The sequence below is a fragment of the Schistocerca cancellata genome, chromosome 2 (genome assembly GCF_023864275.1).
Source record: "Schistocerca cancellata isolate TAMUIC-IGC-003103 chromosome 2, iqSchCanc2.1, whole genome shotgun sequence".
Lineage (NCBI taxonomy): Eukaryota > Metazoa > Arthropoda > Insecta > Orthoptera > Acrididae > Schistocerca > Schistocerca cancellata.
Genome location: NC_064627.1, coordinates 849,949,091 through 849,966,962, shown reverse-complemented (window position 1 = coordinate 849,966,962; position 17,872 = coordinate 849,949,091). Strand labels below are relative to the sequence as shown.

The 17,872-nt window shown below is 42.9% G+C and overlaps 1 protein-coding gene across 1 annotated transcript in view; it reads right to left on the bottom strand.

Moving 5' to 3' along the window:
• The window catches only part of LOC126159303 (TGF-beta-activated kinase 1 and MAP3K7-binding protein 3), a gene marked incomplete at its 5' end in the record, with an annotated part of 391,229 nt that extends 376,099 nt beyond the window's left edge, over positions 1-15,130 (bottom strand). The window contains one exon of the mRNA XM_049916505.1: positions 14,999-15,130. Within this exon, the coding sequence (XP_049772462.1) occupies positions 14,999-15,130 (132 nt within the window). The remainder of the gene's footprint in view (positions 1-14,998) is intronic.
• Positions 15,131-17,872: the final 2,742 nt, after the last annotated feature.

Sequence of the window (17,872 nt, the reverse complement as noted above, 5' to 3'; positions counted from 1 at the left end):
TGCGAATAAACTCACGAAGGGCTAGTTTCAAAGCTGTTTTTGAACCATGTGTGTGTGTGTGTGGGGTGGGGTGGGGGGGGGGGAGGGGTGTTCGCATGTGTGTAAGTGAGATGGTTGGATGGATAACGTGTCAGAAGGCCAAAAAATGTAAAACAAAACTTAATAGCTTCTCTCTCTCTCTCTCTCTCTCTCTCTCTCTCTCTCTCTCTCTCTTTCTCTCTCTCCCTATCTGTCAAGTTTCAACAAGAGCCGAATTGCTAAAATCTATTTATGAACGATTATTCCGAAATAAGCACCGCACGGAGGAGGGAAGGATGGTGGCGGAGTGGGGAGGGGAGAAGGGCGAGAGATGGCACTTGCCCCTCCCTCCCTGGAATTTGGCGTGCAGAGTTTTTATTCATTACATTATCATCATTCTAGAACTGGTTTTGCGTGATTCCGCTAAACCGGTCGTTTAGCCAGTTGCTTGCATAGCATTACGTGTCAGATCGCCGTGACACAATACTATGGCTCTCGAAACTAAACAACTAACTCATATTTCTAAAAATGGAAATTTTATAGCGAACGCCCATGATTACAGCCCACGTGATGATCAACTAGGGCATTATAAAATTTTGTAGGAGTTAATAGTCTGTGTCTAAGAATTATGTTCTTCGAGCTATATGTATAATACATGATACATGTTAATTTCACTATCTCACAGTATATGTCTTTAATTTCCTGCAAATGAGGCTTTCAGAGAATTTCTTTTAACACACGAACTTCCCACTATTAATGCAGATTTGCAGATTTTTCCAAGCTATCGATGACTGTAGAAAGTACTAACAGACAACACTGAACTCATTATATATATATGTGTGTGTGTGTGTGTGTGTGTGTGATGGAAATACTACAAAGAAATCCTAAAGTCATGAGAAGAATTTTTTTAAATGAAACTGGAGCGAAATCTCCGCAGGGTATTGCGTACGTGGAGATGCGATTTTGATACTTTGTTATGACTGCTAGTCTCCAGTAGCGCTTTATGCACTCTGGCCACGGGTGATTAATGCCAGTTTATTTAGGGATGGGGTCCGTGACATAACAGCCAGTGATAACGGCGATATTAATACTCTGCATTAAGCAGGAGCGCGAGCGTGCAAACAGTTTCCTGAGAGCTGTTCAATTTTAGTTGTTAGATCACGGCCACGCGCTAAAAATACCGCCCAAACGGTGAATCACTGTTTCGGGAGAGAACACAGAGTGCAACATTCATTAAAAGCAGCCAAGCTTTCTAGAACACGGGCGTACCCGAGGCGGCCAGCAGGGTGGTCACGAGGCATATTTTCAAACGGGGACACGCGGAAAGAGAGAGAATAACAACCAGACCGAGCTCTCTCCAGTACACTTCACCCACTTGCCTCCGGACCGTCTGTCAGGCATTTACTGGCCAGCATCCCGTACCGTGGATGATCGCCGTCATTTCTCTTACGAAAACACAATTATACGTAGGAAATAACATAAATCTTATGCAGGGTGATTTTACACCCATACAAGAATAAAAGTTCATGTAACCGTATGCGCAAAAGCTCTTAGTTTCACATTGAAACTTCATGTTCAACACATGTTATGCATTGTAATCCAAAAAGTGTCACTGACTCATAAATTCATAATAAATGTTCGAAATGTTACCCTCTTGCTTCCGCATACGCACGCATTAATCGAATCATCGACTATCGCACCCTTTCAAATACTATCAGACGGTGTCGAATGTTTTTGCAAACCCGATGACAGGACAATGCAAAGCTTCTGATCTGGGTCTGGCTGCTGCATAAACCAGTTGTTTAAGATGACACCCAGAGATAAAAAAAAAAATCAAAGAAATGTTTACGGTTGGTAGAACGTGCAGGTCATGTAAGTGACCCTCCCCTATCCATCCATCTGTCATGGTAGATACCAGGCAGTGGATCTCGAACAACGAGACTAAAATATGTTGGAGTTCCGTCATGCACAACACAGATGTTTCTTCTTATTTGCAAGAGCGTATCCTGCAGTAAGTCTTGGAGAGTTTTCTGTATAAAGTCCTTATAGGCAGCACCTATAAGACGTGACCTCTTACCAGTCAGTCACCTGCAATTACAGCCTACACAGTTATCTTAAACTGATGCTGATGTCTAGCCTGACCTGCAGCACGAGGATACGTGATGCTCATAGAAATAAGTTATTACATCTCCTCCTAAAGTTGCCATCTAGTTCCAGAGCGTCAAATTGATCTTTGATTGAGTGCATTGAAGTTGTTGGGTTGTGTGAGAAAAGCCGTTAAGCACAAACTTTCATTAATAAATCGAAAACGAAAGATTTTTCGAACATAAATGCATATCAACTTATTTCTTGTTTTGGTGTAAGGAACCAATTCCCAAAGTCTATGACAGTGTTTCTGGATCACCGTGTACAGTGTGGTTGGATTTTCCACTGTCAACGTTTAACTCTCTTTCTTACGTAACTATCTGGAACTACAGCAATATATATATATATATATATATATATATATATATATATATACAGTCGCCAGGTGCGAGAGTAGGACACGCGATCTGAAGGTTCCGTAAAAGCTCAATTATGTATATAGACAATTCATCCATCCCAGGAACAGAGAATCTCTACGATTTATGCCTGTTATCGAGATAACGTTCCTGGGAATTCCAAGATTTCAAGAACGTTTTAAGTTCAATTTTGAGGTCGGATCGCAAAAAAAAAAAAAATACTTTTTTCATGTTAAGTATAATCACAAATTAAGACTTCCCTTTACCTGTACTGTCAAAGCTTGCTCCTTGCCAATTTTCATTACACTAGGTCAACCGTAAGTAACCTAGAGGCTTTCATGAGAGTTAGTGAGTATCTTTTGATCGCACTGTCTTAGAATCTTAAATTATTTACACCGCCAAAGGGCCATAGACCTTAGTAAGTGACAAATTCAACTTCATACGTCAGCCCGATCCTGAGAATGGTCTTACAAGGGAACCTCCCCATCGCACCACCCTCAGATTTAATTATAAGTTGGCACAATGGACAGACCTTGATAAACTGAACACAGATCAATCGAGAAAACCGGAAGAAGTTGTGTGGAACTATGAGAAAAGTAAGCAAAATATACAAACTGAGTAGTCCATGCGCAAGACAGGCAACATCAAGGAGAGACTGAGCTCAGGAGCGCCGTGGTCCTGTGGTTAGCGTCAGCAGCTGCGGAACGAGAGGTCCTTGGTTCAAGTCTTCCCTCGAGTAAAAAATTTAATTTTTATTTTCAGACCATTATTATCTCCCTGAGAGCTACACTGGACAGAAGAATCAGGCATTGTACAATTTTGGTGTGGGAGAAGACATTACCATTCCTCCAGGTTGTACACCTCTTGTGCAACCGTTGGATGTGTTTGGGTTTCGGCAAGTGATATACTTTATGAAAAGATTCTATGATTTTGCGAAGCTGCACAGGTACACAGAGCAGTATTTTTTACGAGATCGTGTGTCAATTATCAAAGTTCAGGCACTCACACATAATCAACTTCGCTCTCCAAAATTCCAGGACGTGTTCAGATTTGCTTGGACATATGCAGGATTTGACAGTCAACACACGGAAAAATTTGAAAACGTTAAAAACATATGTTTTGACAGAGCACAGGGAAAACTGTGCGGCTGTGAACTGTTGCATTCATTTGTTGCAGTTTATATGACAAACTCTTCTGTTTTCATCACTTTTTTGGGAGTGATTATCTCATCCACAAGAAAATCTAAGTCGGGCGAGGTAGAAGAATCTTTTTACCCATTCGCCAAGTGTACAAGTTAGGTGGGTCGACAACATATTCCTGTCATGTGACGCACATGCCGTCACCAGTGTCGTATAGAATATATCAGACGTGTTTTCCTGTGGGAGAATCGGTTGACCTATGACCTTGCGATCAAATGTTTTCGGTTCCCATTGGAGAGGCACGTCCTTTCGTCTACTAATCGCACGGTTTTGCGGTGCGGTCGCAGAACACAGATACTAAACTTATTACAGTGAACAAAGACGTCAATGAACGAACGGACGGATCATAACTTTGCGAAAATAAAGAAAGTAAACTTTTTACTCGAGGGAAGACTTGAACCAAGGACCTCTCGTTCCGCAGCTGCTGACGCTAACCACAGGACCACGGCGCTCCTGAGCTCAGTCTCTCCTTGATGTTGCCTGTCTGTGTTCAGCTTTTCAAGGACTATCCACTGTGCCAACTTATAACTAAATCTGAGGGGGGTGCGATGGGGAGGTTCCCTTGTTAGATAGACAATGTGATCCTGTAACGGTTCCGTTTTTACCGACTGAGGTACGGAACACTAAAAAGACACTATATTGTTTTTGCTTACAAAAATATTTTCGTGATTTTGAAAGAAAGAAGAATATTGTTTAACGTTCCACAAAGGTCAAAATGGTTCAGATGGCTCTGAGCACTATGGGACTTAACATCTGAGGTCATCACAGTCCCCTAGAATTTAGAACTACGTAAACCTAACTAACCTAAGGACATCACACACATCCATGCCCGAGGCAGGATGCGAGCCCGCGACCGTAGCAGTCGCGCGGTTCCGGACTGAAGCGCCTAGAACCGCTCGGCCACCGCGGTCGGACCACAGAGGTCATTAGAGACGGAAAACATATTCGGATGGGAAAGGACTTCGACCTTTTAAAAGGTCATTTGCTTTCAGAAATATAGGAAATCATGGAAGCTCTATAAGTCTGGATGGCCTCTTAGAATTTGAACCGCCGTCCTAAATGCGAGATCAGTTTCTTAAGCACTGCGCCGCCTCGCTGAGCTTTATGTTATCGCCCCATAAAACGTGAAACTTCTGATTAAAAGGCTAATTCTACAAACACCATTTCCACTTTTTTTCCTTATACAAACTTTTCTTTAGCTGGAGTTTCTGACACTCAAACAGAATTGTAATTTCGGCAGTTTAGATAGTCATTTTACGGGATGCGTTGCACTGACGCTAGTTATGTTGTTATCGGAATTAAGTCAATGCTTTTTCTGCACAGGTTCCAGGATTTTATTGTATGCACGCCGTAAGAAATTTACCCTGGTAATACGTTTCCATCAGTTCTCTTAGAGACAGTTCCTCGATAAACAGCAGCAATTTATCTGTATCATTGTTCTCGCTGTAACTGCGACTAAATGGATGCGTTCCCTCATCTATAATGATACGGTCCCATCCGACACGGTTCTGACAGTACAGTCTATTTTCTGTGAGACATAACAATAATTTAGATAGGTTAGCATATTGTCCAACACTAGAAGGAATGTTTCCTCTTCGATTGGCACAATAAAGAGTGGTTATGATCAAACTTTAGTTACTTGAGCCCGAGTAGACGGAAAACTATTTACCGTATGGGTACCCAACTGTGCGCTGAAGGATTTACGTTGTTAGCAGTGTTAGTGTCACAACTTGCCATTAGGCGCCGGTACTGGTACGGCGACGTAGTACTGAAGTGAGTCATTGCAGCTGCAGACAGTAAACATGGGTATAGACAAGATGAGCAGGCCTTTACTAGTAAAGCTTTTTTTTATCAAAACAACAGCAACAGTGTTGAGGTTCTTCCCGGCTATCGACGCATTAAAGGAATACAGAGAGGAACCGAGGTTGAGGAATATGATTCGGATATCAGAATTAACTGGCGATTTGGGAATTGCTCCTGGGCGAAGAAGTTACTTCTGCCACAGCTGAGAATGCTGGACGCAATGTGCGATCGTCAAACCGTGTACGAGCTGTATCACGACCACCAAACGTTCCATGGTCCGCTGTTGTTTCGGGCAGCACAAGAGCAATCTCTAGTGCGGTTTCAGTCCGTCGTGGCTGCAGATGGTCGTCACACTGAGCAAAGCTTCTGCTCTGACGTAAACATGGTACGCCATTAACAGATGTTATCCTCGCGCGGAAATTAAAATGTATTTCTTTCAATGGTTTATTGGTTATTTCTCTTCCACATGTCCTTACAAATGTGACCACAACGTTTCATTGTCCTACGATCAAACGTTTGTTATGGGGGCTCACTCAAGTAGCGAAAGTTTAATTACAACCACCCTGTATAATTATATGCCGAGTCTGCATTGTTGCGCTTCACAAATGATGAGTCACTGTAAATATTCTATTAGCAACTTTTGGTGGTAGAATCTTCGTTCTGTACATAGTTTTGTATTTCGCGCACGACACTCTATACACACTGATTTCCATATACTCCACACTAAATATTAGACAGTATGTACAGAACGAAGATTAACAGTGCTTGGAACATCTCATTATTGACAACATAATGTACTTTACTGCTTGTCAGCAGTAGCTTACGATGGATTTTTATCTACTTGACGCCACATGCTTTGCACTGCCCTGTAAGTTGTTTTAAATCACTTTAAGATACCTGATGGTGATCTAGGATTGAAACCGGTTGTATTAAAGAAGTATTTATTAGCAGTTCTTAGCAAGTGCAACCATCAAGTGTTTTAAATATTCATGGACAGTGGGACACACCTTCACAAAATATAAAAGAAGTCTAAATGTTAATGCGGTAGCTCTTCTTAGTCAGTTTTTTTTCTGATGGTAGGAGCAAGTATATAGATTTATAAAAGAAATCTATTTGAATCTCCCTAAGTGAACTGGATAAATCTCATTTTTATATTATTTTAAACTCGTTAGATATTCGTTTACAATATTGTTGTTTCTCATCTTTTCACTATGCTATTTTTGTTTACAAACGTTTTTCGTTACAGATCCAAAATTTGTCTCTGCGAAATATCCCATTCAATATTTCACGCCGGCCGCGATGGAAGAGCAGTTCTAGGCGCTTCAGTCCGGAACCGCGCGACTGCTACAGTAGCAAGTTCGAATCCTGCCTCGAGCATCGATGTGTATGATGTCCTTAGGTTAGTTAGGTTTAAGTAGTTCTAGTTTCTAGGGGATTGATGACCTCAGCAGTTAAGTCCCATAGTGCTCAGAGCCATTTGAACCATTTGAATATTTCGCAATCTTCAGTTTTTAATTCTTTCATACACAATGTTTTTATCACATCCATTGGCATCTGTGGCATTTTTTCCTGTTATTTGAATATATTATCGGGAAACCAGTCCAACGTGGTACTAGTAACGCACAAGCTTGCCTTTTCCGACGTCATATTAAAATGCTCATTTTTGAAATACAGTTCTTACTTTGCTTTTTGTATCCAACATTCTTTTGGTGGCCGTAATTTCTTCTTCGGATCATTGTTACATATTACGGATTGCTTTCTTCGTGTCCAAGCCAACACACATTACACACAAACGTAGGGTACTTTACGGGTGCTATTTCGCTTGAACGGTATCGCCATTTTGTTACATACGAGGGTAAATCAATTATTATCCGCAAAGTAGTTATAAAATTTTATTGTAATCAAATAGGAAACTTACAAGAACATCATTTTTCGACATAGTCTCTTTGTGTTTCAATGCACTTGGTCCAACGTTGTACAAGCTTCCTGATGTCCTCATAAAAGAAGGCTCTCGGTTGAGCTGCGAGCCAGGAATGCTCCGCTTCTTTCACTGCTACGTCCGAGGCAAATCGACGGCCCCTTAATGCCTGTTTGAGTGGACCAAACAAGTGATAGTCAGAAGGGGCAAGATCGGGACTATATGGAGGATGATCCAGTATTTCAGATTTGAGTTTTTGGAGCGTTTCAGCAGTGTGGGCAGCAGTATGCGGACGGACATTGTCGTGTAACGACATAACACCTTTTGACAGCAATCCTCGGCGTTTGCTTCGAATTGCAGGCTTTACCCTGGCAGTAAGTATTTCACTGTGATGTACACTGTTTATTGTTGTGCGCCTTTCCCCATAATGTTCCAGTACTGGCCCTTATGCGTCCCAAAAAACCGTAAGCATCAGTTTTCCTACGGACGGTTGGGTCTTGAACTTTTTCTTGCACGGAGAATTTGGATGTTTCCATTCCGTACTCTGCCGTTTACTCTCCGGCTCCTAATGATGGATCCATGTTTCGTCACCAGTAATGATCCTGTCTAAGAAGTTGTCCCCTTCGTAACCACAGCGATCCAAATGTTTTTTTGCAGATGCCGAAGCGCGTTTGTTTATGCAACTGTGTGAGTTGTTTTGGGGCCCATCTTGCACAAACTTTATGAAACCCAAGTCTGTTATGGATGATTTCGTAGGCAGAACCGTGACTAATTTGCAGACGATGTGCTACTTCGTCAACAGTTAATCGTCTTTCCAAGAGAATCATTTCACGTGAACGTGTAACGCCGGAAATGCATATCCTCCTATTTCCATCTATTGTACTGTAATGTTTTCCTTGTTTTGTTACCTCAAGATATGACATTTCTGTCTCTTTATATATTGTAATTGTTTTACTGTTTGTATATATATATTTATGCATTTATGTTGGTTTGTTTCGTAAATATTATTTGTACTTTTACGCTGGGTCTTGCCTAGGGAAAACTGCTGTCGAACGATTACATCGATAGGTCGTGTGAAGAATCAAAGTGTGTAGGATCTTTGGTAGTGTTAACTCTGCCGCATGGAGCGCGGGCTGAGGGAAGGGGTCTGGCGGGAGTAGCGAGTGGAGCAGGTGTGTTGTGTGACGCTCCCGCGAGTTGCCGCGCTTTCGGGGTTTGGCAGCATGTAATTGCGCTCGACTTGCGATGATAGTTTCTGACATGGTGTCGCGGACGGGAAACATTAACTAGCGCACATCAAGAGCCCGTTTCGTCTGGTGACCGTGTCGAGAAGAAGGCGCGCCAACATCCAGCTTCTGCAACAGCACCGGCCGACAATGAGTGACTGTCGCCACCTCCTCGATCGACGGCTTCAAACCTTCAATCAACCATCAAGGAAGACTGGAAGCAAGTAAAGTTTTAGAACTGTATGGCAGACCTCAGCTTTTCAAACTGTACCATTTTCGTAACTATAATAACAGCAACTTAGCATGAACCTTTGTTGCTCATTGTCCCAATTGCATTACCAAGCAGGGTCCCTTCCTTTTCCGAAATGAACCCGAGTGTCGTTGAAATTTAAACGCCAGCACTAAAGTAATATAGCTAATTCTACTTCACTGCTTTAATTTCAAAGTTCAGTTAGCTGGCTACAATATTCAGATTACACAAGCACAAATTAAGAGTGCGAGTTTTGTTATCGTATTTTAGCTTACCTGTGACTGCAGCTCAGCTTGGTACGTACTAAATTTTACTATTGTTAATTGTTCAGAATCATTTAATTCAAGTTCAAAGTTAAATCTCTTATTTCCAAATTGCGTAGATTCAAGTAGTTTTTTGAAATGATTGTTGAGGTAGTCCAAGACTAACCGTATTTTACTGAATTTCGATGTGCTTCAGAAAGAAAGCTCACTATTAACTTCAGTCACTAAATTAACTTTCGATTTTCCGGTTTTATTAATTCTTTGCTAAATTAAGTCAGGGTGTAGCGAAATTTATTACTTCTGACAAACTTTCAGTTTTCACACTACACGTGTCAACCTTCAGTTGCCACGCTTCTAGTGCTAATTATATGTGTAATAACCTTTCTTTTTCAGTTACTATAGTAATTGTCCTTAGGACTGGCGACCGTGATTTCCCCCAAATCTCAAATACCTAATTACCGCTAGTTAATTGTTAACGTAACGGTTGCACATTTACTTTCTTTATTAACTTTACCCCTTTTCAAAATTAATTTCCACCAGTTTCATTAGCACATTTCCTTTCATTTAGATGTAACCCTTTCCTCCCTCTTTACCGACAGGTTAACTTCGGTGATGATTGCTTTTCCAAAACTCCCATTAGGTACACGCGGTTTAATTTTTCACTGTCATTAAGGTCGGAAAGTGAGGGGGAGGTTACAAACGCTCAATGGTTTCTTCATTTGCGGCAGTAAACGGTCGTCCGGCTCCTTCAAAGTGCCGTAACATTTGTGCAACTATTTCTGAATTTTTCAATCCATTCGTAGACACTCCGTTGTGGCAAAACACTGTTCCCGTACTGTACCGAAAGTCTTCGATGAATTTCGGTCCCTGATACGCCTTCCGACCATAAAAAACGGATCACTGAACGTTGCTCTTCTTTGGTGCAAATAGACAGCGGAGAAGCCATGATTAACAGCACGGCAACGATAACGAAACTAACCTAGCAGCTTGAAAATTGCAAAGATATAACAACGAATACACAAAGCATGCGTCATCAACGTAAAACGACAGTACTACGAAAATAAACAAAAATATAAGTTGCGGATAGTAATTGACTTAACCTAGTACATCTATAGTTACGTGAGGTACCATTAGCATCTTTATTTTCCAAAGTTTAGTGGTGTCTCTGTTGTGAATCTGAAATTTCATTACTTCACTAATATCTATGTACACGGACATCTGTAACAGTTACAAAAAGGAGGCTACACACAACTGAAATGTAATTTCTATCGCTTATTATGTACATGGCGACAAACAAATGAAGAGGATTGCAACCGAGAGCATTCAGTGAAAGCGTGTTGACTGGTCTACTTGCACTGCAAGAGAACCCGATTCTATCCACGTTTTGGTGTCGACACACAGAGATTTGATTTCTGATGGTTTCAAACAGTGACAACCATGCTTTGACCATCATTTTATTTTTATCACTGACGTGTACGCTTAGTAACAAGCATATGATCAACATTGTACTGAGGTACACAGTCCTTAGTATGGTTGCGGATTACACATAAAAAGGTTGTTAAGACCAACAGCGTACTTAAGGACTGGCTCTGTAGTGATCATGTTCTGAGATACACTTACTGGCGATGGACTGTAGTCAACATAGAACTGAGTCTTTAGTAAGCTTGATCTGAATGTGGTTGTCAATCGATCGAAAATGGTTATCAGTAGATGATAATTTTATGTTTAATTGAGACCAAGACTACTAAGAAAATTTAACAAAGCAATCTTATTGATTATTTATTGAAGTCAAGCTCGGCAGCGGTATCGGCTTCTATCGAATAAGACAGCTACATATGACAGCCTGTTTTCACTCATTTTTCCACATTACGTGGTTTTTCATCATATTTAATTTGCTTGAACTGCATACACAATACGCCGCAATCTCTGAAATCGTCATAAGTATCCTCCAAGTTATTACTATGTTTGGATGAGCATCACTTTCAGAGAGCTTCAAAATATTCAACTGGGATGTTGTTTAAATGCTCTTCATCAGCTTTTTCACATGGAACTTGGAACCATCTATTTCGCTAATTAGCTCCGCTATATCAACATCTCTTCTATATTCGGCACCGAAATCAGCTGCTCATTTTCATATAAGTCGGGAGCAGCAAAACTTCTATCTAAAGGAGCCAGTGAATAACGTATATTAACCTCCACCTTTCTTGCTTGCTTCACCCGACATCGCGCCTCGCTCTAGTCCTCTCGCGGAAGAAATCTGGAAAAAATCTGAAGCCTTTGTTCAAATAGCATATTTGCTTCAGCACCTGCACACCGACAATACAGATACTATACGATGTCCCACATGAAACCGGCACGCCTCTTGTACCGGTTAATCACCTCTAGTCGAATTGCTTGTGCAGTGGCAACACTGTCTCGAAAGTTGGCTGCACTGCATTTTATCGGAAATTTAAGTGCAGCTGTGTGTTCGTGAGTCAGCTGTGGTGAGAAGGTCGTGTCACTGAGTTGTCCCAGAAATGGGTCAGTTTGCCTCAGAACAGCGAACTGATATTGTGGAGTGTTACATAAAGACATGCCCCATCGAGGAAAATAAAGATATGTTTCAGGCGAACTGCACTGGTAAGAAACTCCCCATGACCAGCACTACTCACGATCCATACACAAAATGGAGGGCTGTAGCATCCGTTCACAATGAACAGAGACATGCGCGACCAACAGCGAGGAACCGTGAAATTACAGACATGGACATTACGAAACGTCCCCGCAAGTCGGAAGGGGAGTTATCGCAGCAGTTTGGTGTATCTCGTACATCGTGTACTACACGATATGAAATTAAAAGCCTGTTGTGTGAGTGTGGTGCAAGAGTTGTAATTTGAGGATCAGGAAAAAAAAAGAGTTCATTATAGTAACTGGCTCTTGACATCAACTGCTAACGGTTAGTTGGACCTTTTGCTTTACTTCAACTTAGGTGAGGCCTGGTTTCACTTGTCAGGTTACCCAAACTCCCACCATTTGCAGATACTGGTCGCAGGACAATCCACATATTCTGCATTAAGAATCTCTTCGCTCAGAGAAGATATGTGTGTTTGGTGGGCGTTATCTGCCCGGCATGCGCATTATTGTCCCCATATCTTTCAATTACGCCTTAAACAGTGCCAGATATCTAGAGATCTTTTACTCTTTCTGTTCACCATTAGGGGATGATGAGAAGCTGCAATGCAGCACTCCCAACAAGATGGAACAACCGCTTACACATCCGGCTAAAGTATGATCTACATCACCAACGTGTTCCCTGACGAGAGACATGTCCGTAGAGCCCCCCAAAGTCCATGGACTTAATGTCGTGATACTTTTATTTATGGGGCACACTAAGAAGCAAAGTGTATACTGACAATCCTCGCACAATAGACGATCTTAAACGGAACATCATTAGAGAAATTAACGACATCAACCTGCAGAATTATAGCGTGTTGCATGTGACATCTTCACACGAAGTCAGTGATGGCTGGATGCCTATGGCAACCACTTCCAACATCTATACAAATAGGTAACTACACGTTTTTTAACGTTACTATTATCTAGTCTTTTTAGTTAGTTTTTGTTACTTGAATCTCGGGCGTGAGGCGTACCGGTTTTATGTGGGATACCCTGTACAAGACCGTGGCGAAATAGCAGCACTAAGGCCACTGTTGGAGGCGAGCGAACTGAGTAAGCGGCAGTTGTCTGAGCCAAGCGCACAATTGCCACATAAGCCATGTTAGCGACAGGCATCTGTTCGGAAGCGGTCTTTTCCTTTCGATGTTTATTGGAGACAATGACGCTGCAGAAATGTCAAATGTGACAACAACGTGCATTTACAGTCGCGTGCTGAGGGAAAAGCTTTTTCTCGTATGCAGAATGAAGGAACACGAGGCGTGGGCGAAATGCACTGCCTCGGCCGGTTAATTTTTAAATCTCCTTTCTTTCTCATTTTCAAGTCAGCTTCTGTTCTCCTTCTGTTACTGTCTTTGCCGGGGGCCTATCCCGCCCCGTCGGTACGGCTCTGGTCAGAGGCGTTGGTCCTGAATAAAGATGCAGAGTTGGACAAGCGCACAAAAGGTTCTCGCAGTGGCCACAACCAACTGAGCAGATGGAAGAGCAATCGGGCGGTGAGGCACGGTGCATTCTCGCTTGAAGAACTGGATCCTCCGCAGAATCTGGCGCTTATTTTCGGACTTGGGTGAAGGCCAAGCGGAAACAGAGGTCACCGGAGACGGCCGGTAAACAGATTTTTCTGAAGGAAAGAGAGGGGTTTAAGTACACACGCAGCTGGTCGCCTCATCTCCAGTGCGAATTTCCGCCAGTTTTCCGTTATTCAGCATTCCACCGGCAGCAGCAAAGCAGACACAAAGCAGACAGTCTAGCTCTCCCTAGAGGAGGGAGCACAACTCGCTAAAAGCCACAATTTATAGTGTCCTCTTTCTTCTGCCCACTGACGTTTACCTTTACGTTGACAAACACGTTTTCTAAGATTGTTTGAACTACACTAACATCAATGTCAAGTTTGTGTAAAAGAAGACCATCCATCATACTTTCCAATTCATCCTTCTTTGTGAATGCGTGAAATAGTGAACGTATAGATAGATATACACAAGTAAACTGAAAGAACATCAAAAACTGCCTAAAAACAAAAGCTCCTGCAAAAAATCGGTTCATGTTCAGTGTGATGCTATTCAACAATATCTGGTATATAAGGACAATTGAATTTTCACAGTCGCTGTCAGCTCGGGAATCGTTAGTTACATGCTAAAATATTAGATTAATTGTATGGAAAGGTAAGCGACCAGTTCAAATATAAAAGCAACACCAACACTCAAGTACTTTATGTTTTTGCCAATCTAACTGCTTTTACATTCTTAAATATGTAAAGCACAATCTTGCTGAACTCGTAAAAAGCATGGGGAAAGACAGCTGTATAATGTGTTGAGTGGCTTAAGTCTCTCTTACTACTTAAAAGCCCTGTTTTCGGACAGCAGTGTGTGTGAATAACATACAAGCACGAAGGGCTGATAGGCATATGCTGTGACAGAACAGTCTCTATAAAGAATAAAACACAGTGCAGGAGAAGGAAAAAGAGAACAATGAACAAAACGGAGGAGTAGACAGAGGAGAAGGGATAGATGGAGGAGGTAGAGCAGAGGAGCACGCAAAGGCAGAGGAGGAGGAAGAATCAATTATCAGTGGAGAACACAAACGAGGAAAAGGACAAAAAGAAGAAGGCACGGGAGGAGGTAGATGATGTAGTGGAGAGTACAGAACCAGGACAGGACAAGGAGGAGGAGGAGGGAGAAGAAAAGGAGGAGGAAGAAAAGGGGAAAGAAGAAGAAGAAGAGGAGGGGAGGGAAAAGGAGGGGGGAGGAGACTAAAGAAGGTGTAGGGAGAGGAGGGGTAAGGAGGAGGAGGAGGAGGAGGAGGAGGAGGGGTTCAAAATGGTTCAAATGGCCCTGAGCACTATGGGACTTAACTTCTAAGGTCATCAGTCCCCTAGAACTTAGAACTACTTAAACCTAACTAACCTAAGGACATCACACACATCCATGCCCGAGGCAGGATTCGAACCTGCGACCGTAGCGGCCGCGCGGTTCCAGACTGTAGCACCTTTAGCCGCTTGGCCACCACGGCCGGCGAGGAGGTGGGGGAATATGAGGAGGAGGAGGAGGGAACAAGGGAAGAGGCATATGAGAAGGAAGTAGAGAAGGTGGTGTAATACAAGGAGGAAATGACGCAGGAAAGTGAATGGCCTTCGCCAAGGACGCCAATGCTACTCGGCATGCGGCGTACCTGTCGGATGCACTGACTGACGACTCTGTCGGGCACGGCGGGGAACTTCTGCTTGAGCTCGTGAAAGAGCTGCATGATGGAGATGTTGGAGCAGTCACAGCCGGGGGCGGCGGCTGGCGGGAGGGGGGCGGGGGCGGCGGCGGGCGTCTCCATGGCGGCTCTCCATGCCGGCGTCCGCGTCACGGCGTCGCCGTCCGCTCCGCCAGCGGCGTCGGCATCGCGGCGCTCTGCCAACACACGCACGCTACGTCTCAACCACATTCCTCTCGGCTCTTCAATTAGGGACACTTCCCATACTTATACTACAAGCTCGTGCTACTTTTGTATTTCACTGTAACTCTCCAGGCAGCACAGTATGACTTTGATCCATAAGCTATCAAGAGAAAACTGGAGAATTTCGCAATTATTATGTCGGTTCGGTAAATCACACAACGTCCCGATCGAGACGAAATTCAATGGTAGTTACCTGACAGTACCGAAACTGTATCTCGCATTCCCCAAGGAAGAGTTATTGACTGACTGCAGTTCTTGACACGTTCACGCTGGTGTGTACCACCGGTGGCTCGCGGTCGACTCCACTAATTACGATACCAGCAATAAATCGACGTATGACGTATTACGTATCAATCAGGAGCAACAAACAACCGACAATAGAGTTTTGTGTGACCCTTCAACGACAGAGCTTTCTGAACACACGAGGCATCACATAATTTGTGATTATTTTATTGTAAAATTATTTTATGCGCTCTCTCGTTGTTTTAAAAGAATTGACTTAGAAAGTAAAGTGTCATTATATTAAAATAGTAAACGAGGGCGTCTGAATAAGCGCTCCACACCAAAGCGAGAAAGAGAAACAATTCTCAGCACCGACGTTAAAATGTTAATCTACGTTAGCGATCTCAGAGACAATCTGAACAGTCCTCTTAGACAGTTTGCGGGTAATGCTGTCTTTTACGTCTAGTCAATTCGTCAGAAGGTCGAAATGATTTATAAAATGATTTCGACAAAATATCTGTATGGTGCAAAAACAAAAAAATAAAAAAAACGGTAATTGGTTGCGAGTTTGAGGTTCTCCACATGAGCACTAGAAAAACTGTTCGATTTCGGATAAACGATAAATCACACAAACTTTTAGGCTGTCGATTCTACTAAAAGCCTAAAACCATTTTGACAGAGAACTTAGGAGATGCAACGAAACTACTAAAGAGACTGCCTAACTATGCTTATCCGTACTTTTCTGGAGTACTGCTTTCCGGTATGGGATTCTTCCCAGACACGATTGACAGAACACATCGCAAAAGTTCAAAAGAGAGCAGCTGATTTTGTATTATCAAGAAATATGGAAGATAGATCTGACTATCGAACTAAGATAGCAATTATACAGAAAGGGCTTTCCTTGCTATGACAAGATATTTACATGAAATTATAATCACCAACTTTCTCCTCCGAATGCGAAAACATTTTGCTCACTTGCACCGATTGCCGCCTTCCCCCACAGATTTGCGATCCTGCCACTGTTCGCGTATTACCGTCAAGTAACTGTCGACCGACGGGATTTCAAGGCGTCATCAAAAAGTAATGCAATTGATTGTTTCATGAAGCTCCCATTGGCCCCAAAGTTGCCCCGACGGTGGGGAATGGTGGAGGAGGGTATCACGTTTCCAGCCCTGCCTTCCGCAGTCCACTCCGAGCTCTGAAAGCTTCAGCATCGTTGTTTGCGTAAACCCCTGTTCAGTGCTTGTGTCGTCGCACAAAATGCAGTCACCTTTGGAGCAACGCTATTCAATCAAGTTTTGTTCAAAACTCAAAAAAAACCTCTGGCTGAAACTTATAGAATGATTCAAGAGGCCTACGGGGAGATTTCCATGTCTCACTCGCAAGTTTCCAGTTGGATGAAACCATTTAACGAGGGCCGGAATAGATTACTGATTAAGCCCAATCTGGACGGCCGTCAACAAGTTCAACGCCCGATAACGCGACCCGTGTGCAAGCGTTGCTAAATAATGGCAGACGTGTGAGTGTTCAGTGACTAGTGGATGCGCTAAACATGTCATACGGGACTGTGTTTATTATCGTTACCGATGATTTGAGCAGGTGTCAAGTGTTTGCCAAATTGTTCCAAAAGTGTTAATGATGACCAGAAGCGCAACCATTTGGTGATGGCGACAGAACTATGGAACAGCTGGAAAGAGACCGAGGTCTGTTAGACAATGTCATCAACGGCGATGAAACATTGGTTTTCGGGTACAACCCAGAAACGAAGCGCCAAAGTTCAGAGCGGCAAACTCCCATGTCTCCCAAATTCAAGAAAGCAAGAATGAGCAAACAGAAAATGGAACCATGCTCATCACTTTCTTCAATCCATTCCGATTTCGTATCGCAAGGGACAACTGTGAACGCAGCCTCTTACCTAGGAGTGTTAAATAAAGAAGCAGATCGCGTCACCTGCATAAGGCATATGCCCACTTCAAAGTGCACATTGCACCAGGACAATGCGCCGTGCAACACCGCTCTACTGATTCGGGAATTCCTAGCGGAGCGCAACTGGCATTGCTACCGCAGCCGCCGTGCAGTCCCGACTTGGCACCGTCAGACTTCTTCCTGCTTCTGCACATCAAAACTAAGATGAAGGGACGCCGTTTTGATACCACTGAGGATATCCAAAAGTTGACGACACGTGTTCTAAAGGAAATTCCAGTCACCGCCTTCCACGAAGCGCACCAGGCATGGGGGAATCGCTGGAAGAGGTGTATCGCTGCTCAAGGCAAGGCTGCACTTTGAATAATTTTAATACACTGTACCATTTAGATCAATAAATTTTGTTGTACAGACACAACTACATTACTTTTTGATTACGGCTTACCGGCCGGGGTG